The 25739-nt window shown below is 39.0% G+C and overlaps 1 protein-coding gene across 5 annotated transcripts in view; it reads right to left on the bottom strand.

The window, feature by feature from the left end:
* Nucleotides 1-4303: 4303 nt before the first annotated feature.
* RNF38 (ring finger protein 38) overlaps nucleotides 4304-25739 on the bottom strand; it is a 125178-nt gene continuing 103742 nt past the window's right edge. For all 5 annotated transcript variants that reach the window (XM_083819158.1, XM_083819159.1, XM_083819161.1 and 2 more), the window contains 8 exons: nucleotides 25489-25656; nucleotides 21710-21880; nucleotides 19755-19916; nucleotides 16941-17047; nucleotides 16075-16159; nucleotides 13816-13937; nucleotides 12770-12869; nucleotides 4304-7836 (listed from right to left, as the gene is read on the bottom strand). In XM_083819158.1, the coding sequence (XP_083675284.1) occupies nucleotides 7774-7836; nucleotides 12770-12869; nucleotides 13816-13937; nucleotides 16075-16159; nucleotides 16941-17047; nucleotides 19755-19916; nucleotides 21710-21880; nucleotides 25489-25656 (978 nt within the window). In that variant the 3' untranslated portion in view covers nucleotides 4304-7773. The remainder of the gene's footprint in view (nucleotides 7837-12769; nucleotides 12870-13815; nucleotides 13938-16074; nucleotides 16160-16940; nucleotides 17048-19754; nucleotides 19917-21709; nucleotides 21881-25488; nucleotides 25657-25739) is intronic.

The following is a 25739-nucleotide window of genomic DNA, read 5'->3' as shown; positions in this document are numbered from 1 at the left end:
CATCATCAGTTTCAGAACCACGAGGGCCTGACCCATCCACCACCAGCACCCTCTGGGTGTTGTGCTCCTGCAGCCACTAGAACAGCTGACAGCAATGGGATCCTCCTCCAGGCTGCCTTGTCTCCACGTTAAGCGTAGGGCACACATGGGTTGCTTCCCTCACTCTTCCCAGGACCTTTCATGCATTTCTCCTGCTAGAAAACACTTTTCACCTTTGCGCACACCTGCCCACTGCTCTGGGTGCCTCAGGCACCTCACTCCTCAGTGTGCGTTCCTCCGGCGACGCAAGCTTGCTCTGTGGTCCTTCCTTGCACGGTGACTGTGTGGCAGCATTTCCGCTGATACTTAAACCGTGGCCTTCCAGCTAACTGAGGATGGCAGAAGACTCACAGGAAGTGGCAACGCAGGATCAGCAAATACAGCTGCTTTATAGGCTGAGGAAGAGTGCGAGATGTTGTGACACAAAGGAGGTGGGAAGACGGAGGTCAGGAAAGGAAGATCTGGGGGCAACTCCGCTCTTCAGGCTGGGACTGGTTGTGGCCAAACTCCTGCTGCTCCTCCAACCTGCTTTACACAGGCAGAACAGCCCATGTCTGAGGGCAGCAGACGTGGCTCTGCAGGTATCTGAGCTCAGGCGCCTTTCTGTTTGCTGGTGCAGGTGTTGCTGTGCTGATCTGTGATGCATCTCTAATACGTAATATTTCTCTGTGGAGCTGAAATAACTCTTTGCTGACTTTGCAAATTGTTTTTTTTTTTCTTTTTTTTTCAGGAGTTTCAGCCAGTCCGTACATCCCAAGTTACTAGGAAGGGAATACCTTCACGTATTTGCTGATACTCCTGTCCTATAGCCATACTTGCATGGCATGGTAAGTTATCCTTGTTCTGTGGAGATGCACAAAAAGCACGACTGGGCTCTTTATTCAGGCAGTTTCCTGATGTAATTCAGTAGGAACTTTGCACAAGAAGAGAGCATAAACTCCATCCTATGGGACCAGAAGGGCAGTCTTTCCTCCAATTCTTTCTCCACTTTCCTCCTACCCACTAGCAATTTACTCTTTGCCCTCTGATGGCACCGCTGCATTACTTGGTGCTGGCAGAAACCAGAAAGCTGCTTTTAACTGCAGAAGGGAGGGCTAAACTTGTTTACTTGGGAGTTTATAGCATTTTTGAACGCTGCCTCCCAGCTGAAAGTTAAGATTAAGTGGTGGAAAGCCAGCACGTGGGCTGGTGCTAGAAGCAAGAAACCTCTGCCAGAATCAGTACTTGAGATCAAAAGTGTTACTAAGCAGTCAGTGCTGTGGTTTGATGAGAAAGATCTCGGTAAAAGCTTGCAAGGTCCCCAGTGTTCAGCTTTGATATCACCTGAGACAGGCTGCTAAATGGTCCTGCTTTGACAATGGTGACCAAGGCAGCAAAAACACACCAAGACACAGAACGTGCAAGACTTCTCAAACAGCAGCATAATTGCTCAGCCTATTTTCCTAAGTGTTCAGTATCTGCTTGGATGACATAGGACACAGCAGCTTCTGATCAGTGCTTTCCTCGTTGTTTTACTCCTACCTGCAAAGACTGCAAGACTGGGCTCATGGTGGTTGGTGAGGCCACGAGTCAGCCAGGTAGGAAGAATTGGACAGATTTCCTTGCAGAAATGTACTGTATGAAGATATCCTAGGGAAACAAGACTTAGCTTCATAAACCCTGTTCTTTTGGAAGGAGTGGAGGGCTCTATGTATTCCAGTGATGCAAGGGGAGAGAGATGGGGGAGAACTTCACTTCTGGCCGAAATTAAGGACAACTCCTGGGTTACAAGTAACATGTGTCCATGGTTTTATAGAACAGCTGGAGCTTGGCTTGGTATTGAGGATTAAGGGATTTAGATTTTGAAGGTGGTTGTACTGGGAACAGCAAATAAATAATATACTCAGTTAACAGGAGACAAAAGCAGAAAATCTACAGGTTTGGCAGTGAGAAGACTGTCTGGCAAGGCAGACTTGCCACTTCACCTACCAGCTGACAAGTATGTTTTCTGAGCCTTGCTTCCCCACTCAGAGGCTTCCCGTTGAACAGCCAAACATCCTCTTTTCTTCTGCACAGAAAGGAACTGCAGAAAGCTGCTGAGGGTTTCTCTTTCTGCCAAAGGTCTGCCTCGTGCACTCACAGCGTGACAGACTACAAAACAGGCTCCCATTACAGTACCATCCATCCATACAGCACTTAATGCCCAGTGAGTGTAGAAAAACTATTGCAAAAAGGATTAGCTTTCTGTGGCTGGGAGTGCTGCCTAACTCAGCACAACCCACGTGAACGGTGGATACGGCTGTAGCGTGGGTTTAACCTGGTGCTTGGAGCCTCGCGCGGGTTTGTGCTGCCCCTCACGAGCTGTTGGCAGAGTGCTCCTACAACGTGTGCTGGTGCCGCTCTACAGGCAAGGAGCAGTGGCCAGAGGGGAGCGGACAACATGCTGGTGCGGAGACAGCAGCTAAATGGGTTAAGGCTTATGTCAGCTATGCTTTGGTTCGTCTTGAGCAGGACGCCCTGCTCTGCTCTCAGAGCCTTGCCAGTGCAGGCTCCAAGCCAGCCACCAGCCCTTCTGAGGTCCCCACCCAGGGCTGCCCAGCTCCAGCGATGTACCTCAGCTTCACGAGGACCACTGGCAGCACTGTAACAGTGTAATTAATAATTAACATTGCTGCACAAAGGAGGGTAAACTAGTTGTATCCAGGATTATATATCCTAAAGATGCATATGAATCCCCCCATAAGGATTTCCTTTCTGAAAGCAACAATGGATCTTTGGATATGCTTTGAGTATTAAGATTTGCTGATGATAAACCTATTCAATACTCTGTGTAAATGAAAACCTTTAATATATATATATATATTTCTTGTTTTTAATGAGGTGATGTAAACTAACTGAAGTGCAACAAGAAAACACCTATAGGATGGGCTCCTTTTTGTTTGTGTAACCACCACTTCCTTGTGTGACCCAAAATCCCTGCAATTCAGTTTCACCCTTAACTCAAGATGATTTTTTCCCCACCTTTACAGCACTGCAAAATGTGACACATTTAACACATCTCCATAACACACTGTGTGAACTGTATGCCCAAGGAGCACTTCCATCCCCTCAAATTTCCCTTTGACTATGTCGTTATTTTCAGAAAGCTGATCTTTTAGGCAAGGCTCTGTGTTCTATTAACTACAACCATTTTACACTTCTAAAATATGACACTTTGTGTCATTTTCTTATGATCTCTCAAAGTAGATCTTATTTAAAAGTCTATACCACATCATCCTTGGAGGTATTTAAAAGACGAATGGATGTGGCAATTAGGGACCTGCTTCAGTGGTGGACTTGTTAGTGTTATGTGGTGGCTGAACTTCATGATCGTATGGGTCTTTTCCAATCTATATGATCCTATGCTTCTATGCACTGCAATTTAGAAGATAAACCTTCCACCTACAACACATCTCTAAGCTAAAATACAGGCTGGATGCAGAATGGATTGAGAGCAGGCCTGAGGAGAAAGACCTGGTGGTGGTGGTTGACGAGAAGCTCAACATGAGCCAGCAGTGTGCGCTTGCAGCCCAGAAAGCCAACCATATCTTGGCTGCATCAAAAGCAGCGTGGCCAGTAGGGCTGGGGAGGTGATTGAACCCCTCTGCTCTGCTCTCGTGAGACCCCACCTGGAGCAATGCCTTCAGCTCTGAGGCCCCCAGCACAAGAAGGATATGGATGTATTAGAATGAGTCCAGAGGAGGCCACAGAGTTGATGAAGGGTCTGGAGCACCCTTCCTACGAAGACAGGCTGAGGGAGTTGGGGTTGTTCAGCCTGGAGAAGAGAAGGCTCCGGGCAGACCTTACAGCGGCCTCCCAGTACCTAAAGGGGGCCTACAGGAAAGCTGGGGAGGGACTCTTCGTCAGGGCGTGTGGTGACAGGACAAGGAGAAATGGTCTCAAACTAAAAGAGGGCAGATTTATATCAGACATAAGGAAGAAATTATTTCCTATGAGGGCGGTGAGGCAGTGGCACAGGTTGCCCAGAGAAGCTGTGGATGCCCCATCCCTGGAGGTGTTCAAGGCCAGGCTGGATGGGGCTTTGGGCAACCTGGTGTGGTGGGAGGTGTCCCTGCCCATGGCAGGGGGGTTGGAACCAGGTGATCTTTAAGGTCTCTTTCAACCCACATTATTCTGTGATTCTATGTTGCCAATATCTAGAGTTGCATGATGAGGCAGAGAAACATAAAGAATACTGGAAGGAAACAATTCACCTTTTTCTAGAAGAAAAAACAGGACAAAAGTGTGTAAGTGTACATCATACATTTATTACTGAACAACTCTCTCAACTCCAAAAGTGGGCACAGGGATTAAAAATAAAAATTCATTGCACTACCTAGTAAAGCATTACTAGTAACTCTCATAAAAAATGTACAAATTTTGTTAAAAATTTATCAAGCCTTCAAATGATTTGGTTACAGATATTTATAATACATTTAAAACTACACATTAAATGATACAATAGAGTATGATTTAAAGAAAACACTTGACAAAATATGATTCCAACAAAACCCATAAGCTTTCAGAATCATTAGCAAATCTGAAACACAAGTAGCAAAATGAGGTAACAATGTACCAAAGGAAAAAAACACAGCTTTTATAAAGGCCCAAAGATAACTCAGTCGAAAATGTGTTTTCTGTAAGTAAAATTAAAAAGGTTGATAACTGTCATCCCCTGTATTACATGACGGGTTAACAGCTGTGAAATCACATTCAAGAGACCGTATAAAACGGCATACAACAAAAGGCTTTTTTTTTTTGTAAAGAAAGCCACAAAATGAGACGCTGGAATTATCTATAGGCCTTGATATCCACCAAAATGTCAAATTTAATTGACAGTTTATGCCAAAAACACAGCAGTGCCATTATGATAAAGCAAACTTTTTTTTTTTTTTTTTTTTGAGAAGAAGGAGACAGGTGATGGCAGGAAGGGAATGAACATAAGAAATGTCTTGCTGGATGCTGGTGCTGCCAGGCACCATGGCAGGCTGTGAAATTACACACAAACGTGCATAACACATGGCAGTTAACAGCTGAGCATGAATCCCCCTCCCTTGACAGCCGCAACATAGAGGACTTGGTTGTAGCTCGTCTGAGCTGATCCAGAACATATGCATGTGTGCTGTTTGTACACACTAACCACAGGAAGCAAGTCCACACACATCTGCAAGAGTCCCATGCAAACGAAAGAACCATTCCAGAAGAGACGAGCCGTAAGAGTGCAACAATTCACTTCAGAATTTTACCAAGCTAGACCCTCCATCTCAATCTCCCACTGCCTCACATAGTTTCACTGGGGAAAAAGGCATGTTACACATCAAGGTTTCTCAATTCCAGAAAGAGGACTACTTTCCCTTGGCCTCAGAAGAATGGTTCTTGCTCACTATGCATTTGTATCTAGCTTAGAAAAAGTGCCCTCTTTCCATGCTTCAAACTGAATACTGAACATAGTAGTGTTAGTTATGGTTAAATCTGTACACATAGAAACTTTTCTTTTACAGCTATATAAAAGAGCCTAAGTTTTGTAAGACATGTGGCATATGCTTTTTTTTTTTTAAACATGATTTCATTTGTTAAAAAAATAAATTTTACTATATGTAATTTAACCTGCTAGGTGTTATTGTGAAAAACCTACTCTTTAACTCCTCTGGAAGAGAGAAGAAATTCTAACATTTTGAATTTGATCTAACAGCATATTTTTGTTTAGTTAGTGTTCTTAGGTATGAATAGGAATGGAAAGACTCAGTGTTTTTGAGAACTACCTGCATAACTAAATGGAAGCAAGATCATCTGAAACAGGGCAAAACTGTGCTTTTATTTCATTTGCACCACGAGTTGTGACTGGTCTGTAGAATACTCAAAGAGGGCAAGCAGCACGGAGAACATGTAACACTGTCTGAAATTATAACTGACACTAAAGCACAGCAGCATACAAAAACTTCAGAAGTGATAAAGAATAAACTTAAAGCTGAGACTGGCAGCAAGTAACAGCAACACTGCTAACTGTGCCACTTGTGCTGCTGCAACCAAAGTAATGACACTGAACTTAGAAGCATTTTGATGTAAAAAGTGCATCCTTTGAATAACTATGGTATACGTGGACCTAAATATTTTCGTGAAACATCTTGAAGATGTTAACAGACTGAAATGTTATAAATGAAACTAATTTCTTCGAAAGCACAGAGAAAATACTATTCAGAAAACAGTTGAATAGAGGTTGCCTCCTGTTTAACAGCACTTTCTTCTGGAAGGTGTTCCCATTTTATCCTACAGTGGAGCACTCTGGAAACTCGATTGCAAAAACCAAGGGAGTTCCTTCTTCATATTACACTCATCACATAAATAAGGAGGGACAAGAAGCAGCATCAGGGCAACTGAATTCTGCAATGAGTGACCAAAAACCACCCTCTTTTGTGATGCAATGAAAAAAAATCAGAAGTTCTACTTCTCTGTGAAAATGCTAAAAATTTTATTTTATTCATGAAGTTGCAGGAATAAAATTGTAACCTCTTACAAGTTATTTTAATTGTATACAAACTCCCTAGTAAATGACAAAGAATGTGTATGATTAAAGCCAATGTTTAAAAGCTAAAAGATTACACGTACTTAGCAAGTACAATGGTGAAAAATGAAGAGCTGTTGCACAAGACCCTCAGCGTCCTTTCTGCTTCCTTTCATGAAAGAAGCACATAACCGCAGCATCTTCAGAACTTAACTCTAATTTGAAATCAACCGAATGCAATTATAACCCAGCTAGAAAAACTGAAAGGGAGAACAGAAACACACTGATATTCAAATTAATAATTCAAAATGTTAATATTGCTAAATGATTTGTGCGATATTGCAACTTTACAGTGATAAAATAACTTGTAAATCAGCAATTTAAAAATCTGGACTTTGTAACATATGCTAGTAAAACAAGGTTACTCATGTGTGAACAATCACTCTTTTGTGGTACATGCTTAAAGCCTCCAATGAAGGGGAAGCATAACCGCTTGTTTGAATAGTAGGTAGAAAGGTCTTTATACCTCTAAGTATGTTGGGGAGGAAATACTAAATGTCTGTAATTGCTGCACCCATCACATTCAGTGTGCAACTGCAAACACAAGGAAAGAAACCAGTGTACAGTACTAGTACTGTTTAAATAACACACAAGATTATACATTGCAGCATAATTAATACTACACACATACGTTCTCAGTACATGCTGGTATATAGGTTCTCAAACACACATGCACGCTCGGTCACAAGCACGCTTCACACATCCTCTCACTGACAAACACACGTTCACACCACTCATTCCCACTCACAGTATCTGAAGGCTCTATATAAGGTAGATTGCTATATTGTTTGGAGCTACCACTTTTTTTTCTTTTTATTTTATATAAAAGCACATGCTTAAAGATCACGTCCACAGTAATCTCGCAGCAACACTCGGAATGATCACACAAAAACCAGGGAATGTTAGTGCACACACAGAATTAAGCTAAAGAAAAAAATCTTTGGAGTTCCAATCACACTGTTAGTATAACAATCCCGTAACTGTGAAGACTAGTTTTAAGCTTTTTAATTGATTAAGTCACACAGTGCAAAGTAAGGTCCATTGAACCTTTTGTGGAAAGGGAAAGGCTGGAAGCCACATGGGTAAGTTCGATAGATAGTTCATATATACACCTGACCAGGAACATCCAAACCAGATTTGTGCTCTTAGATTGGTCATTCTGAATCACGATGCACTTCTGAAGCATCAGCTCGACAAATTGGGCAGGTACGATTTGCCTGTAAAACCAGAAACAAAAAAGGGTTTATTTTACTGACAAATACACTGTTAATGAGTACATGACACAGAACATCCGTGATGACAAGGTTGCTACTTTCAGCACTGAAGAATACTCAAAAGCAATGAAGAAGAGACGACAAAGTGTGTTTATGCCCTTTTTAAGTTTCCTTTGTTACTTTAGAGTTGTCCATCTGTCAATTCAAAATTATGTTTACAAAAGTAAAAAAAAAAAAATGGGTTTTTTATCTTAAGAGATAGAGGAAAACAGCAAACTGGGCTTTACCTATGCGATGGTGGTTATATTAATGTAGACTTACAGTCATGGTATATTGCAATCAGATGGGTGCAACTTAGAAGTTGTACTGTGTGTTGCAGAGGAACCCAGCAAAACCAAACAAGCCACAGTGGGCCAGAAATAAATGCCCTATATGAAGGTGTCATGCTGTCACAAGCTCTACTGATCAGGGATCACTACTCTTTACACTCTCCTTATCCAGTTATTCTCACAGAAACCCATCATATAGAGTTGGTCAAAGCAAAGCAGGGAAAAACAGAAAGGGTTCTAGTATGAAAATACATAAAAAATAATAATAAAAAGAAGGAAGATGACCTGGCTAAACAGGTATTAAACTTCAAAGCCCAAGTAACATACAGAAAAGCAGGTGTAAGTTTATCCCTTAACTAAAGCACTCACTGAAAATACGTATCCTGCAACTTTCACAACTTCTTTAAAATGTTAACACAGATGAAATGTAACATTCTTTGGGTTACCGGGACTATTTCTGTCTTTATTTCCTCTTTTTAAGTAAAGGTATAATTTCATTTAAAGAAAGTAAGAGGAAACACCCCCCCAAAAATGTTATATTTATGGCAAACATTTACTTTACAAAGGGCAGAGGGAAGGTAATCTAGTTACCAGATTCTGTATTTCTAATTCCTAAAACAACAGGACCAGCCACTGTCAACTCCACATTTTTCAAAGGTAGACAAACTTTTTAGTGAAAACAAAACTGACAGCATGAAGAAACATGGCTCCTCAGGTCACAGTTCCAACATCACTGCTGCACACTTCAAATCCAAGCTATAAGTGCCAATGTAGCATGTTATTACTGTAAAACATTTCTTACTAATGTCAGTTAAAATGAAACATTTTTTTTCTGTCAATTACTTCTGTTGTTATTGATGTATAGTTTATACCACAGTTAATATTGCTTTATAGTTTTGTTAAAGCATGAACTCGAGAATCATTTCAAAAGTTATTCCTTGCTCTTTCTTGAAGAGCATTCCTTGAAGAGCATTCCTTGAAGACAATGCCATCAATTGGTCACTACTTTGCATTACTCTACATACAGTTCAGCTAACATAATTTCTAAAATAAAAAAGGTGTGTTCTTTAAAATTCAATGGATTAATAAATCAAGGGGTAATTACCAAGATAAATAATGAAGTATATACCATTTGCAGCATGAAACAGAGCATTCGGCAGGAATATTACTAAGTAAAATTTCTTGACAGAATCTGCAGAAACAAACCCACTGTGTCAGGACAAAACAAGTAGCCATGCACACTGAAGCACTGCTTTTTAAGCAACTTTTCAAGATTCTACTAGAAGATCCATTTAAAATTTAGTTGCATTCTTGTCTTTCTTAAAATTCACTTCCCTTCCTGACATTTAAAGAGACTTTTAGGTGCAAAGAGAGGCATACGGTAGTCACTCCTTCAGCCAAGCCAACTTTCTGTACTGTAAAAGAGAGTTGCACCGTGAATTAACCACTTTAGTTGTGATTGATAGGAATTTGTAGCTAAAGTGAACTGCATTTAGAGCAATTAATCTGTAATGTCACTAGAATTCTCTGACAACCACTGCACTTCTTTAGTGTTAATCAATCAGAACGAAGGGAAAATATGTAATATTTAGTTTGTCTTTTCTCATATATAATACTGCGTTTCCTATCAGACTGTTAAACATAAAATCAAGTTTTCCTTGCCACCTGGACCTAAATCCTAAAAGTGAAGATGGATCATATTTTCAAGCTGTCCTTTGGAATGATGATTAAACTTTACCTTACAAAAGAAAAGATTTCTCATGTATTCATATTTGACCAAAGGATTTAGGATATTAAGAAATAACCAAATACTGTAAAATATGAGAGTTGACAATATTATGAAAAGAAAAAGGATTATCTTGTTAATTCTATTTCCTCTGCTCTTACCCAAGTATTTCCTCTGCTCTTTCACAAGTATTTAGCCTTGCTTAACCAGAGAAATATAACCAGAAGCAGGCGACATAACGCACTTTAAAAGAACATTTCCTCTTGCTTGCTCACACTATATGAAGAGGTGGCACTATACACAGCATTATTTCCACAGGGCAGATCAAAGCTTTCATGTATAGACAAGTCACAAAACTTGCCTTGACACTTTATTTGCTCCACCATCATCAGGCAACGGAATAAGGATTTATTCTCTTTCAATTATCACATTGGATCACTATGTCTTTACAACTTTCACTAACAAAATGAAGCTTAAAAGAATCAACTTGACTCTGGAGCTCCAGATCAATACGAAATATTCCTAGACAGCACATATTTTCTTCAAAGAAAAAAGATTAATCCAGTAAGAAAGAGGGATACCTTTTTTTTTTTTTTTCCAGTCAAGGCTAAACAGACAAGGTTAAAAAATTGAAGTTTTGTAGTTTTTACTTATTTATTTACCCTTTAGGACCATTTTTTTTTTTTTTAATATTTAAAGTACTAATTGCTAAGCTTTTTACCTTCCTTTGGAAAATTTATCAACACAACGTTGGCTGGATGCTGTGAATTATGTAGATGTGGACATAATCATACTATTACCATATTCAGAGATTTGTCAAATGTATAAAAAATGGAGATAAGCAAAAAATTACAACCCAAAATACCTTTCTGTTATCCTCACTTCCAGATGGTTGCTGCTTTACCTGTAACCTATTTATTTATATTAAAATAAGCTGACATTATAGAGGTAATTTGTTCTGGTTTGCAAGGCAAAATCACCTTTATTTGACACAGCATCTTCACGGATGCTCCATGAAACTAAACCTACACATATTGCTTCAGCAACCTTCCACCAGGGTGCTTTATTCTTGCTAGGTCATTTTGCATCCAGCTTTGGGATATGTTATGAAAATACAAACCATTTTTTGTAGGTATGCTTGCACCTCGTTTACATTTAGATTGTATTTCTTTCACCTTATTCACCCATCTAGGTGACGCTCTTATGCTCATAGAGTTTTCCTACGATATAACAACCTTTAGAATATACCACACTCAGACCTCTTAGAAAATACATGGTTCCTAAGCTGGGACAGGAGCATCAAGCAAAGCTATTTCACCATTACTACAGTAAATCTAAGATTTTGAAAATAAAGGCTAATGTAAGCTTGCTTTTTCCCATTTGCTGGTCTGAATTCAATTGCCAGTTCATTACCAGTTAGAAGTACTACATATAACGCTAGAACTGCCATAGAGTCCCCAAAAAGCTTCATTTAAGTTAATTTCCTGGCTCTTGAGACCAATAGCATGCAATAAGGGGCACAAGAGCAGGACAAGCTGGCATTCAACTTCCCTGACGTATTTTCCTAACTCCCAGCAATTTGCAGATCAGGATCTCCATGAATCACGGGTGATTTTTTGCACTAATAGCCTGGGAAGAGCTTTCTTTTTAAAATCTTTATAGCCATTTTAACCTATTTAAGCTTTTAGCATCCTCTGTCTCACATGCTGTCCAATGATCCTAGTTCTGTTCCTCATAAAACAGACTGACTGCTATCCACGACTACTTTGTTAACTCCACAAATTACTTAAGTTTTATGCACTGAAAAGACTTTAAAAATGCGGTATTAACACTTCCTGAGCACCAAGAGGAATAGGGGGACACTGGAGAATACCACTTTCATATAAATTATCTACTTAATTAGCAGTTACCGAATGAAATACAATACATCTGTGTGTGTGTGCGTGTTTTTTTTAATTTGAAGATAAAACAAACAGATGTTTATATTCCTCTTGCTTATTCTCAGGTATGTACATGAATTCAGGTACCAAAGGACAACAGTTCTTCTGAAAGTTAGCTGAAAGAAGGCAGTCAATATTAACTTGATTATTCATTTTCCTCAGCAAGTATTTTAGCGTATACCAAAGACACATATTTTATTGCCTTTAGGAAGACAAAAAGGAAAGGGCTTGTACTTTCTATTTTTTTTTTTTATTTTAGTCCTCTAGGGACTGCTTCCAATATACTTTTTTAATATGCAATCATTGCAGTTTCAAATGTTCTATAAAGATTACACAAAGATTAAAATAAAGCTGAATAGAAGAAAATACAGAAAAAAGGTGAGACGTTAGGATACTTTGTTGGCAATATACCTGGCTAATGCGGCTTGTACAAATGTCTGCGTATCGTCTACTTATTTGTATCTCCTGTTCTTCATACCTTCTATATAGCTGTTATTTTCTGTCATCTTATTGAGCTGTCCTGATTCTAGACCCTTTTATTTTTTCCTCAAATTGTCTTGAAAGTGTATATCATAATTATGTAAAACCATAACTATGGTTAAGTTTTATTCACATATATTGTAATTCTATATATACATGCACACACATATATGTACACACACAATACACTCAATGTCCTCTAAAACCTAACGTTGATAGCAAAGCAGAGAGGGAGGGTATTAATATTTACTCTTTGCTACAAAGGTTATTGAAACTAGTTAATCTCACCATAGTTAGGGAAATTCTAATTTGTACTTTGAAGTCTGTTGACATTTCTACCATAAATATTAGAAACATGAAGCAAGAGATGAAATGAAGCAGAACAGTGAAATAAATCCCAAAATAATAATCACCCCTCCTCAAAATCCCTATATAATGAATTCTCTATAAGATGATTTTACCTTTAGCCATTTATCGACACACTTGGCATGGAACTCGTGGTTACAGGGTAAGACTCTAAGTAGCTGCCTTGACTCAAAATCACACATGCACACCACACACCTGAAAAAAAGACATCAAAGCTTAAATGTATCTGTTATTTGAGAACACAGAATATACATTCCACACACAACCTTGCAGGTATGACTGCAACACAGTAGCTTCTACAGTTATCTGTATTTGTGGTTGAAGATGTGTAATGCACCAAGGTAAACTGGGAACTCTCTTTTTTTGTGCTTTTACATCACAAAGCAAGTGCTGCTTCTCACAGGAGTCAACAAATCCAATTCATAGAACAGATGTTTCACCAAAATTTAAAATGGCGGAGACGATTATTTATGAAGTTCACTCAAAAAAAAATTCTACTGTTTTGAATATGACTGCTTTTAGCTCTTCTGATGTAGCTGAGGCTGCAATCTAAATAAATAAAATACAAGCATATAGATCGTGTTCACTCCCTACTGACACTGAAGTTGAACTGAGGGGCACAGCCACCAGAATACCAAAGAAAAAACTTCTTGCAATTAATTTGTTACTGAGTCACTTTAAATATCTTTTTATCTATAGTGCTCTTTCCACTTAGTTGTGCAGATCTTGCAGACAGAGTAAGTTAATGGATTTTAAAAATAAGAAAATGCACTCCTAAACCACGGACTAAACTCTATCAGAAGCACTTGAAACTTCAACACGTGAAGCTATTTTAACACAGGCCAAAATCCAAACTGACAATGTTATTTTAGATTCTAGGATGCTGAATCCTAGAACACCCTTCCTTCACTTAGAATATTTTAAATGTGAAGAACTAAATAGAAACAATTCTAAATAATGTGAGGCTACATAGACATTTTACAGTGAAGTTACAGAGTATTTGATTTGGAAAACAATCTAAGAAAAAAATGGTTACTGATATGACTGCTTTTAGCTCTTCTGGTGTAGTTGAGGCTGCAATCTAAATAGTCAAATACAGACACATAAATTGCATAACCTTGAAAGACACAAATGTACTTACAATGTCTGTTCTGACTGATGGTTGTTTGGATTGAACCTGTAGGATGGGAGCTGTTCAATGTCTGCCTTTGTCAGTCCTCGTGGTTTGGCCTCTCCCAGACGTTCTGCCAGATTCAGCAGTGCCTGGAAAATAAGGAAATCAGGTATTAAAAATTCTGTTTAAACAAGCTCTGGTTCTGCTACAGGTGGAGGGGCCATTATATGTCACTATACAACCTGGTAGCACAAATCACACTCTTAAAAGATGTTTAGAACCCTTAGTTCTCCCCTACAAAACAAACATCGTGGGAAGTCCTGTCCACCAACACCTTTCAACCACCTTTCTGAACTAAGTGAAATGTTCTCTTCGGGATTTCAAAATCCAGGGCCAAACTTCAAAATGCTACTCTGGTTGCACAGCTTGGTGTGTATTTTGCTTCTGAAAGATCCCTTCATGCCATTATGAAATTAATAGTGTAGGTAAACAGAAAAAAAAAGTCAACAAATTTGCTTCCTAAGAATATACTACAATTCTAGTCCTCTGAAGGAAACCAAGAACTCCACATGAACTGGCAATGTGCGCTTGCAACCATATCCTAGGCTGCACCAAGAGCAGCATGGCCAACAGGGTGAGGGAAGTGATTTTCCCCCCTACTCTGCTCTCTTGAGACCCCCACCTGGAGCACTGTGTTCCACCCTGGGGCCTCCAGCACAAAAAGGACAGGGAAGTACTACAGTGAGTCCAGAGGGCGGTCACAAACATGATCAAGGGGCTGCAGCAGCTCTCTTATGAAAAGAAGCTGAGAGAGTTGGGGTTGTTCAGCCTGGAGAAGAGAAAGCTCCGGGCAGACCTTACAGCAGCCTTCCAGTGCCTAAAGGGGGCCTACAGGAAAGCTGGGGAGGGACTCTTTGTCAGGGGGTGTGGTGACAGCTCAAGGGGCAATGGTTTTAAATAACAAAAAGGTAGATTTAGACTAGATATTAGGAAAAAACTCTTTACTATGAGAGTGGTGAGGCACTGGCACAGGTTGCCCAGAGAAGCTGTGGATGCCCCATCCCTGAAGGTGTTCAAGGCCAGGCTGGATGGGGCTCTGGGCAACCTGGTGTGGTGGGAGGTGTCCCTGCCCATGGCAGGGAAGTTGGAACCAGGTCATCTTTAAGGTCTCTTCCAACCCAAACCATTCTGTGATTCTGTGATTTATGAATGTAAAGGAACAGCTTCTGATTCCTGCTCCACAACATGGGCTAGATGAACTGGGAGATGGAGACTTTATAATAAATCTGGAAAATGAGAGCATACCATCAAAGTTCAAATACTTTGTTGTTGAATTTTATGTTCACTTTCTATGAGTCAAGCTTTGCAACTAAGAGCCTCTCGTGTAATTAATTTTGCACTTTGTCATGTATGTAACTTGCACTCCCTTCCAAGGGACCTGGGAAAAATACCACTATAATCTTAACAGAGAACTGATGCCCAAAAAAGTTAAGAGTTGGTGAAAGCTGCAAAACAGTACTGATCACAAGCAGATTTCTAATACTGCCAAACCTACGGGGCAATTTCTTAGAAACAAGATGATGCTTCTTCTGAACTAGCACAGAAGTTACGACAGAAGCGCTCGCTGTTCAGCTGACGATGGTGTACTGCTACTACACAGAGGAGCACTGGAGAAGAGATGCAAAAGTAAGGGTTTTTGAAGGAGGAATCTTTAAAGAGAATCCAAAGGGAATCAGATAGTTTCAGAACCAGCAAAGGCACACCAGCTTGAATTGCCTCACAACTACCTAGGATATTACAGAGGGTTATGCATCTCTAGATGTGAATTCCTGTACCGTCCCAAGCATCAAGAAGAAAAGCCACTGAAGCAGTTTTACAAATGTTACACTTAGATCAATTAATCCTACAATATTAACACTATTCTGCAGTTATGTACATAAGAACACTAACTTTTCTTTTGAATGTACTTTCTTGTTTGATATTTAAAATCATTTATCATTCAAAAGAAGAAGAGTAGCATGTAGAACAGAAAGGCTGAACAATTTAATGATTACTAGTTTGGAAGGGTGTTTTCTGGGAAAGAGCAACTGGTAAAAGGTAAAGCTAAGCACTTCAGATATCCAGTACTGCAAACAGATATGAAAGGATGGCTTCCGGATTCTGTCTTCACGGTTATTATATTTATTTGAAAGGCAAAACCAGGATAAAAAGCAAAATATAATGCAATTTTATGTATCGCTTGATCTAAATCTATTCTTTAAATGTAGTCATAGTTTGCGCACCAACCTCGTAGTTTTCTACCTCTCCATCTTCCACATCCAACTCAAAGCTGAAAGCCGGTCCAACTGCAGGTGGCACTGGAAGCATTGATCTACCATGAGAGCAAACAATGATAAGGCTCAGCACCTTGCTGAAGGAAGGCACAAAAACATATGGCATAGGTAAAGCTATCTTATTTATTCCTCTCAAAATGTCAAGTTCTCAGAACTGATAAAAATGTTAAGTGTGAAATCAAGAATATACATTTGAAATGAAAGGATCAAGGGAAAAGCTAATTCTGCCAATTTTCGATATTGCCAGTGCTGCCTTTTTAATTGCATGCATGTCTTAACTGATACTTACAATAATGCTTAGCATTACCACCAATATGAATCTCTTGATTATCACACATTACGGAGAGCTAATACTGACATTGCATTCATAGTCCAGACTTAAACAATATTTTATTTCTTTAAATGTATAAAATATAAAAAATAATCAGGAACCCTAAATTCTCCTAACTCCCCAACACAAAATTCTTGAAGCTTATGTATATTTTTTAAAGTCTACAATACACAATGAAGATAATTAGGATACGCTACTGATGAACTTCCATATTGAAGTCATCTTTATGGAGAGTTCAGAAACAAGAGGTACAGACACAAAAGTATGTTGTACGAAATCCTTCACTTATATTTTCTCTTCTGCGAGTGTGTATGTTATTCTGAACAGGCTGAAAACTTTACACAGGAACAGAACTTTTCCTCCTCTTTGGTGCAGCCTATGCCTGTTCTCTGGTAGAGTGCAAGCATGAAGACTGCAGATTCCCGTTGAGAGGACTGGTTAACTCACTTCATTAAACCTACATGGAAGAAAATGTACTTGGAACTTACAGCACATAAGGTAGTAGGCTAGGATGGTATGGGTGTGGTGGTATTGCCTGCTGCGATCGGTATCTGCTGCGCCCTGTGAGTCTTCGAGGCATAAACGGTGGGTACGGCTACAAGAGAGAAGAAAGTAAGTGTCATTTGAAACTTGTGGAACCGGAACTTTGAGGTTATGGAGTCTCACTCCTAGGAAATATTCAACAGCTGCCTGGACACGGTGCTGGGCAATGCTAGGTGTCCCCGACTGAGGACGGGGGGCTGGACCACAGGACCTGAGAGGCCTTTTCCAACCCCAACCACTCTGTTATCCCGTGATTCAACATGTGGTTTTCTTAATCATGAAATAAAATTATATCTGAATATCAAAATCCATTTTCAATAAAGTGTTATTCAAAAAATCCAGCTATTGCTCAAGTCCAAAAATCTAAGCCTCTCTTACAACAATTTGAAATAGTAATTCCTACCAGGAACAAATTCATACCATTCCATGTTAAAAAAGTAGTAACATGTAACAGGAATCCTGGCAAGACCTTTAGTGCTCAGTCCACATGTAGGCTGGTTTGGGAAACCAGTCAGGACTTGAACTAGTGACTTGCTTCAAGCCTCATGCTATTATGCAGGCTTGTGCACAAGTGGTAGAGTGAAGAAGACTTAAAAAATCTTAAAATAAAACCTTTAAAGATCTGTAGCTGTTATCTTCATTAATTCTTTGGTCAGCATACTGCTTTAATGCCTGCTATGGGGCACCGCCACAATGCACTACAGCAAAATCTCTAAGCAGGATTTAAAAAAGTAGTGGCATATAATTACATTTAAAGAGGGGCTGAAAAGCTTTAAACTGTACTTGTGGAGTTAAATTAGTACAATTTCTGCATCTGGACCATGCCTAAGAGATGGTCAAGCCTACAAGCCTACAGCTTCAATTTCCATGGATAAAACAGGGCTTCAACATCATATTTTTTCATTTGCATGCCAAGCTCTTCACTTAAATATTTATGTTTACAGTACCATTGTTCAAAATTCCTTGTTTTACCTACTAAAATGGGAACATACATGGTAGAAATTTTCCATTTAATAGTAAATTATATTTTCCCAGAAATATTCAAAGTACTAAAAAATTCTGGTAATTTTTAAAATGGAAATTCACATACCATTATTGAATTCGAATTTGAAGGCCTTGAGGCATTTATTTTTTTGGAACTAAGAGCACTCAAAATCTTCAGTAAAAAGTATTCCTTCTTTCATGTTTGAAACTTAAGAACATACAGAAGACCAACACCACCAGCAATTTAGCTAAAAATTCTTAAATTTACAATGGAGACATAACGAATAGATAGCCACAGACTTACATATAAACACAATATAAAAACCAGGGTCTTTTTCTTGCAACTAAGATCCCAAACTAGATGGAGTAAATACTAGCTTTACTGCTCTGTGAATTCTGCAACTCAGAAATATCATTATAATGTGCTGTGTTCAGTTTTCAGTTCACTGATTGAAAGAGAATCAGGGATGCAGCCATTCCACCATAACTTTTAAAAAGAGAACATTAATGACCACTTGAAAAATACCAAGCTTTTCTGAAAATCATTTTGAACCACTGGAGAAATTTTATAAATATTTAAGATTGCTTTATAAAACATTGTACAATTACTCATAATAAACCTTTATTCCACCCCTCAGCTGTATGCAACCCAGAACGAAAACACCAGAGAGGAAAAATCATATATATTCTGCAAAAAACATGCTGTTTTCTATCTACTTTTAATGAGTGAACATGGAAATCAAGAAAAACTCACTCCAATCAAAATTTTTTTGATGTGAATAAAATCCAAGCAATTTACCTAAGTTTTTAAAAGTGTCTTTGAAAGTGTCTCATAGTGAGTGAAAATTTCATTGAAAATGTTTTCAACTTCAGTTTAAACTATGTTGCTTGATTTCAAAAGACTAATAAAGCAAAGTTAGCAGTGTGTTCTGTAGGTACAGGTCCTAAAATTTCATTCTTATGTAAAGGTTTAAGTGACAATGTGCTTCTAAAACCTTCCGATGACTTGATGCACAGGTCAAAATTGAAAAAAAAAAATCCATCTAGTCTTGTCTTGCAGTTATTTCTTCAAGCATTACACAGGTGGGAAAGGCTTTTTTCAAACAAAACAACGTAGCGAACTGAAGTGCGCCACAAAGACCGTAAAGGCAGCACACACACCGGATGTAGCTTAACTGCAAAGCACAAATTTCAGTGCAGATCTTAACCCAGACCAGGTTTCATTTTTTTTTTGTGCTGCTGCAGCTGAACTGCTTGTAGTCCTCTAGACAGGTGGCTTAAAGCAACCTTGGCTGTTCCTGTAATACGGAAGTCTGCAGTATGGAAGCACTCTATATAATTGTTTGTGGGCACATCACGAACACTCTGGAGAAGAACTATTTTTAAAGCATTCTAGTTTTTCTGACTTGTAGAAACTCACAGTATAGATGAAGAATTAGCTGTAAGGTAACTGACAAGAGCTTTTCAAAATCACACGAACTAGTTTCTGCAGTGGAAGTCCTGGGCTGTGTGGTAATATGATATGTTTTCAAAGTAACTGCTATCACTCTCTCTCTGCAGATAATGTTGTCAGAAATCGTTTACTGGTATCAACACATAAGTTATCCTTAACTTGATTAAAATGAGCTTAAAGAAAACACCACAGCTGCAGCTTTAGCCATTAATGGACAACAGTAAGAAGTGCTACTTTTTGACAAAATGTACTACAGAATTGAGAACAGGACAGTCAGCGCAGCATGAATGAATGAGTATGTCATGCAGAAAACAATACTTACAACACCAAATGACACCTCCTGGTGTAAAGGATCATGGGTTAAGAATTGGAGAGGAGCTGAGGGAGGCAATGTTGGTGGATGGGCTGAGGGAGAATACGTAAAACCTCCTACAGGAAGATGTTCACCAAGCAGTTCTACTTCATTTTCTATCCTTTGAAGTGGCTAAAAAAAAATAAAAAAAAATCTTTGCTGTGGTAATAGATGCAATTTTTCCCCACTAAAGAACTGAAATCCCAGATGCATACTCTGCACTGCTGCGGCCAATTTTGTGGGATAAAAAAAATTACAAGTACTCACTTTCACAGAATATGAACAATTCCTGTGTCATTAACACTACCAAAAAGCAAAGACGGCACTACACATTTGATATAAATTCACCTTTTCCAGCTAGCCATGCTTATTGACCAGGAATTTATGCGATCTAGCAAATACAGGAGTGGTTGTAATTTCCTGTCTCTTGCATTTTGCGGGACAAATATTTGCTCTCCTTCTTGCCAGGCTGCTCTCACTGTAAAACTATGCGAAAGAAAAAAATAAACAACCAAAGACGAGAACTGAAATTGTGTCAAGACAATCTGAAAAGAGGAGAGTGAACATGGTGACTTTAATGATATTAAGCTGTGAATGATATTCAGTAATCAAGCAGGTGCTTTCCTAGGAGGATTACGCAAGAAGTCCTATCCAGAACACAGTCCAGTGGTTTCAGAACCTTAAGATTCCAGTTCAGTATTGTAATTTAGTCATTTGCAGTACATCCACCAGGCCCAACAGTTCTGAAAAAATTCCCAGAAGTTGTCACTGCTTCATTAACACACCTTTCTGTTCCTGATGCTAAATTCCACCATTTTGAGAAATTCAGCTTACGAATCCCATCTTGTGGCAGCAAAGGAAAACTCTGCTTCCTTCTTATGTAGACCAAGTGTTAAATTCAATGTACTCTTAAAGCACTAAGATACAAGCTTTTTGCCAGACCTGAAGATTGGCAGGCAGACCTGGTCAATGACCTAAGTAAGAAATCCAAGCTAAAACCAAAGTTCATACATTTTCTAAAGGAGTCTTCTAAAGATTGCCACTGAAAAATGCATTTTTCCGGCTGTTCTCCCATCAACGTAACAAAGCTGTTACAACGGTTAGCCACACCTGAGATACGGCATGGATAGGTCTCAGCAACATTTGTAATTAATGAAACTCTTTCTGCATTAGTGGAATATTGGCATCTTCTGGTCAGAGGGGCAAACAAATGGATGGGAGTATACTGATAGTCCCACAGTACAAGCTGTACGCCAGCAGTAAAAATCTAGCTTCTCTCCCCAAATCCAGAACAGGGTCACATTTTCCTATATTTGCATAGTCTCTATCACTAAGCCAAGCCTGCATAAGCAAAAAGTGCCAACAACTTCTGTAAGTGAAAAAAAAAAAGAAAAAGAGAAAGAAAGAGACTGTAGGCTCCCGAATATAACTGGAAGCCCTAAGGTCATCATGTTCTAGCAAAACCACTGGTCATTTAAAAATTAACTGATAAGTAATACAGGGGAAGCATTTAATAAGAGTAACATTCCATCCTTTCTTATCTCTCTGCTAAACCTTTCTCTACTTCTAAGTAATGTAGACCACTACTGCTCTACACAGCTTCCTGTGGATTCTCTCTGGCTTCCTGGAAAAGAAACACCTGAAGGAACTGTTGGTAAAGAAGATACACATCTTTTTGATGAACAGTAAAGGCCCATGGAGAAACAGCACAGACAACAGCTGATGAAATCTGAAGATAAACAGGGTGAATATTTAAATTATTTTTTCATCTTCACACTAAGTAGTTATAGACTTGCTAAGGAAGTATCAGGGCAAAAACCTGTTACTTTAAACAAAATCCACCTGTTTCCTGAATAAGGTATCAGCACTATTTGCCCATTCAGCCATACCAATCCTAAGGAGAGAGGGTAAGAAGCATTACTTACCGACCGTGACTGCTGTGCTTGGAAAGGAACAAACTGTCCTGGAGGAGGCAAGTGAGGAGGGTGGTGTGGAGAGAGATGAGGAGGATGCAAAAGGAATGGGTCACTAGAAATGAGGGGTGGAAATGCTGCGTACGGTACTGGTAGGTGCTGGACCGAACATGCCTGAAGCATCTGAAATAAAATGAAAACAACACATTTTTGTCTCTAGCACAAACACTCCCTATAGAACAATCCATGCTTATCATGGAAAGATGTCATAAAAAGAAAGTAGTTCTCTTGCCTCCTTGGAAGGACCTCCAAAACACACACAAATAGTAACTCATTCAAATACACAATGATCAGTAACTAGCACTCTGCAGGCTCTAGAAATACCATAGTGTGACATCTATAGACTAGGTGCAATATAGCACCTAGTGCATCTATAGCTAGGTGCAATGTAGCTCTTACTTCTTGTGAGGTCAGTGGGATTTTCAATACTCAGTATTAGACAAACTCCTAAGTAAAAAGTGGATATATTTACCCTGCTAACTTTTTCTCATGTTTTACCTTCAAAATGGCATCCGAAAGCAAAAGTGTTCCAAACATTTTAAGCTGTAGATGTAGCTGAGGGACTCCCAGACATCAAACTGTGTCTTAAAACACGTGGCCTTATATATTAAGAATAATGAATAAGCTCTGCTCGGTTCTGCACTTTGACGGGGGCTTTATGCTCTGAAGCAGGTGAGATACACCGACTGTAGGAAGTAGCCCTTGTTCTCTCGTCTTTGCAATTACTCATATGAAAGCAACTTTGGGCACTGAAGTTTGAACACAGAAATGATGAAGGCGCTGCAGGGCGGCATGAATGCGCTTCACGGAAGAGTTCAGTTTTATTTCCATTTCTAAACATGGAGAGGATCAAGAAAATCTTCATTCTCTTTTTTCCTGATCTTTGAACTGTTATCAGAATGTTAGGTATTTCTGTTGCATTTTTAGCCATTAAAAGAGCAATTAATAATACATTTGCTAGCTGTAAAACAACAGGTACCTTTGTTTTGTATAAACAAAGATGGTTATTAAGACAATTTTAAATTTAAAACTCTACCACCCTACTTGCAAAGCCTATAGAATTATACAAAGTCATGTAGAGGACACAGTTCTGATCTCTCACTTTTTCATTAGAGTCTTGTGTCACACAACATATACTGAACACGCTGACTATAATGGCAAAATGGTAGAGAGATCTAGTTTAAGATACGATTATAGTAGTAAAGGTGGAATGACCACTTTATTTACTATGTACTGTCATCACCAAACACACGTTTAGATGCACACAAACAGTATCAGATTATTTTGTTTTTCTTAAATGCTGACTATTCTTTCAGTTACTACTTTGTTTTATAAACAGTAAATACCATTGAGAAATGTTTCTACTGCTAAAACACAATTGTTGTTACAGTTTACTGCATTGAAAACTGTTCTCCAAAATAGCTAAAGATAAATTTGCAGGTACAACATGACAACTCTTTAAAACAGGAAGTACTTTGGAGAATACTGCAAAATAGGTTTCACCCCAAGACTCTGTACAGTAACGATTAGCTGCAGGATATGTTACTGCAGTATCTGCAACACATGTTGGGAAGGATCTGTGCTATGCTCACTGAAATTTTTAAGTAAGAGCAAATGAGATTTCATGTCTTTCCACTTGAAAGATCACACAAATTATTTGTTTATTCATTCAGACTTTTGGAAAACTTCTGCTGTTTGAACTTACGCTTCTGTAAGTTTTAGAACTGATGAAAATATTTTAGATGACAGTTGTTTATTTTATAGTTACATATATACTGAATTGCGCTAATTTTGTGAAAGCAACAAAATGATACCGCAAAGTCCACAGGTGAAGTCAGAGGGAGCAAGGTGATATGCTAGAGAGCAGTAATGCCCCCCCAAATGTACTTTTATAGTCTGGGGAAACTGGATGACAGGAACCATGTGAAGTTCAATGAAGGCAAGATATGAAGTCTGGTGCTGGGACAGAATAACCTCACGGAGCAGGACATTTTGAGAGGGGCTGCAGAGTGGATGTACAAGAAAAAAAAAAAACATTAGTTCTAGTGGATGGTTCTGTGTCTGGTTTTGGCCTTCTCAGTACCAAAACCAGACACTGACATCCTGAAATGGGTCCACTGAAAAACAACATGACGACAAGGAGCCTTGATCACACTGCATAAAAGAAGAGGCTGCAGAACTGGATTTGTTCTGCCTTAAGAAGAGAAAACTACGTAATGACCTTAATACTGCCTTCATCTACTTCATAAGAATGGGTACCTGACTTCCTCAAGGGGCACAGTAAATGGACAAAAAACAACAGAACCACATTGCAGCCAAGGAAATTCCAATCAGATACACAGAGGCAGCTATTTACTGTAAGGACATACTAACGCTGGAGCAGATGCTCAGAACAATTGTGCAATCTCCATCCTCGGAAACTGGCGACCAGCAGATCATCTCCAGAGCCCTGTTGTAACTTATATTATTACTCGATTCTGTGACTTAACAGAAGAAAGTGTAAAGTCTGCCTGCTGACATTACATAATTTCAACCTTGATTAATTCCTTATGTTCATCCATCCTGTCAACACACCTGATTAAGTGCTTACTGTCTCTCATGGGGATAAATGGCACCTGGACAACCTGAGTGCACATCACCCTCACTCTTCAACAAGCAGCTTAAACAAAGAAATAGGTGGTCACATCACAGGTTTTGTTTCAGTGCCACAGACTAGTTCATGTTCTCTGGTCACAGAACATGCAACAAAGGAAAAGCTAAGTTACACACTGCTAGGAAATGCACAGTTGGCAGATGTTGGCAACGTATATATCAACTTTATAAGTAGTTACTGGACACTGAATATATAGTTTTTATGTATGATATTGCAGATTTATACCAGAAAAGGGTTAAAAAAATAGTTGTGACTCTTCCAGCAAGGTTCTACAACCTTCATTTGTACAGCTAAAACTTCTTGGGTGTACCTGTTTCATTTGTTCAGCCCTGGCATCTGTTAGCCCTTAAAGGTGAAATTTCTACAGAATGGCATAGCATGGGAATGCTATGAACTAGAAAGTAGTATCTATCAGTTGATATCTGAATATTGCTGAGAAAATAGTTCATACGCTTTCAAGTTCCAAGTTGGTAAGTCAATCAAGGCACTTTATTTCACTCCCAGAAAGGCTGAGAGACATCATTATTAAAGAATATTTTGATTTTTGTGAGAGCATTCTAGATAGAAGAGCCCTTCTCAGCCTTTTACTGATCATTCAGGATCTTACTACTTCTCAGAAGAAAAGTAAGTTTGGAATATCAGACCTTCTTTGTGTATAACCAATCCACGAAAGAGGTCTCTATAAAATAAGACTTTTTTCCTGGTTAGTTAACTAATAAAAGTCTTAGAAGTGTTCCTCTTAAAATGTGAAAGTACACAAAACAGCTGTTGGTATGAAATCAGCTCATGAAACAGCACGTCACTAGAACTAAAAGCCATCAGGACTTTACACTAAAAACAGTCATGCACTACTAAGCTGGTAGGTAAGCAACATACATATGCTTACCAGTTTAAGGCCTGCATTGCTATGCCACTACAATTTAGCACTTGGAAAAAAATAATGTCATTTTCCAGTGTAATTAAAGATTACAGTGTAAAGATTTCCAGTGTAATTAAAGATTACACAGATGTGGAGGCTCCAAGGTGCAATTCTTCTGTTTAAGACTGAAGCTGGTGTAAACTAAAGAAGCCCACTTACAGGGGGAGGTACACTGCAAACTGGAAGGTGCTGTCCACTGAAAACCACTGAGCACCCTGGGACCTGCTGTGCGCTGCAGGCTGGGATGTGCTGGCCTGTGCAAAGTGGTATCCCGTGTGGAGCCACCGTTGTCACTGTATATGAGACAGGAACTGTGCCCTGATGGATCTGCAGCAAAAATAAAATAAAAAAAAAAGTTGAAATAACTTAATTACTGTAAACTCTTAACAGTATTGTACAGCATGCTGAGT

The sequence above is a fragment of the Anser anser genome, assembly GCF_964211835.1.
Source record: "Anser anser genome assembly, chromosome: Z".
NCBI classification, from domain to species: domain Eukaryota; kingdom Metazoa; phylum Chordata; class Aves; order Anseriformes; family Anatidae; genus Anser; species Anser anser.
The sequence above is the reverse complement of the archived record's forward strand: the minus strand, read 5'-3'. Positions and strand labels throughout refer to the sequence as shown.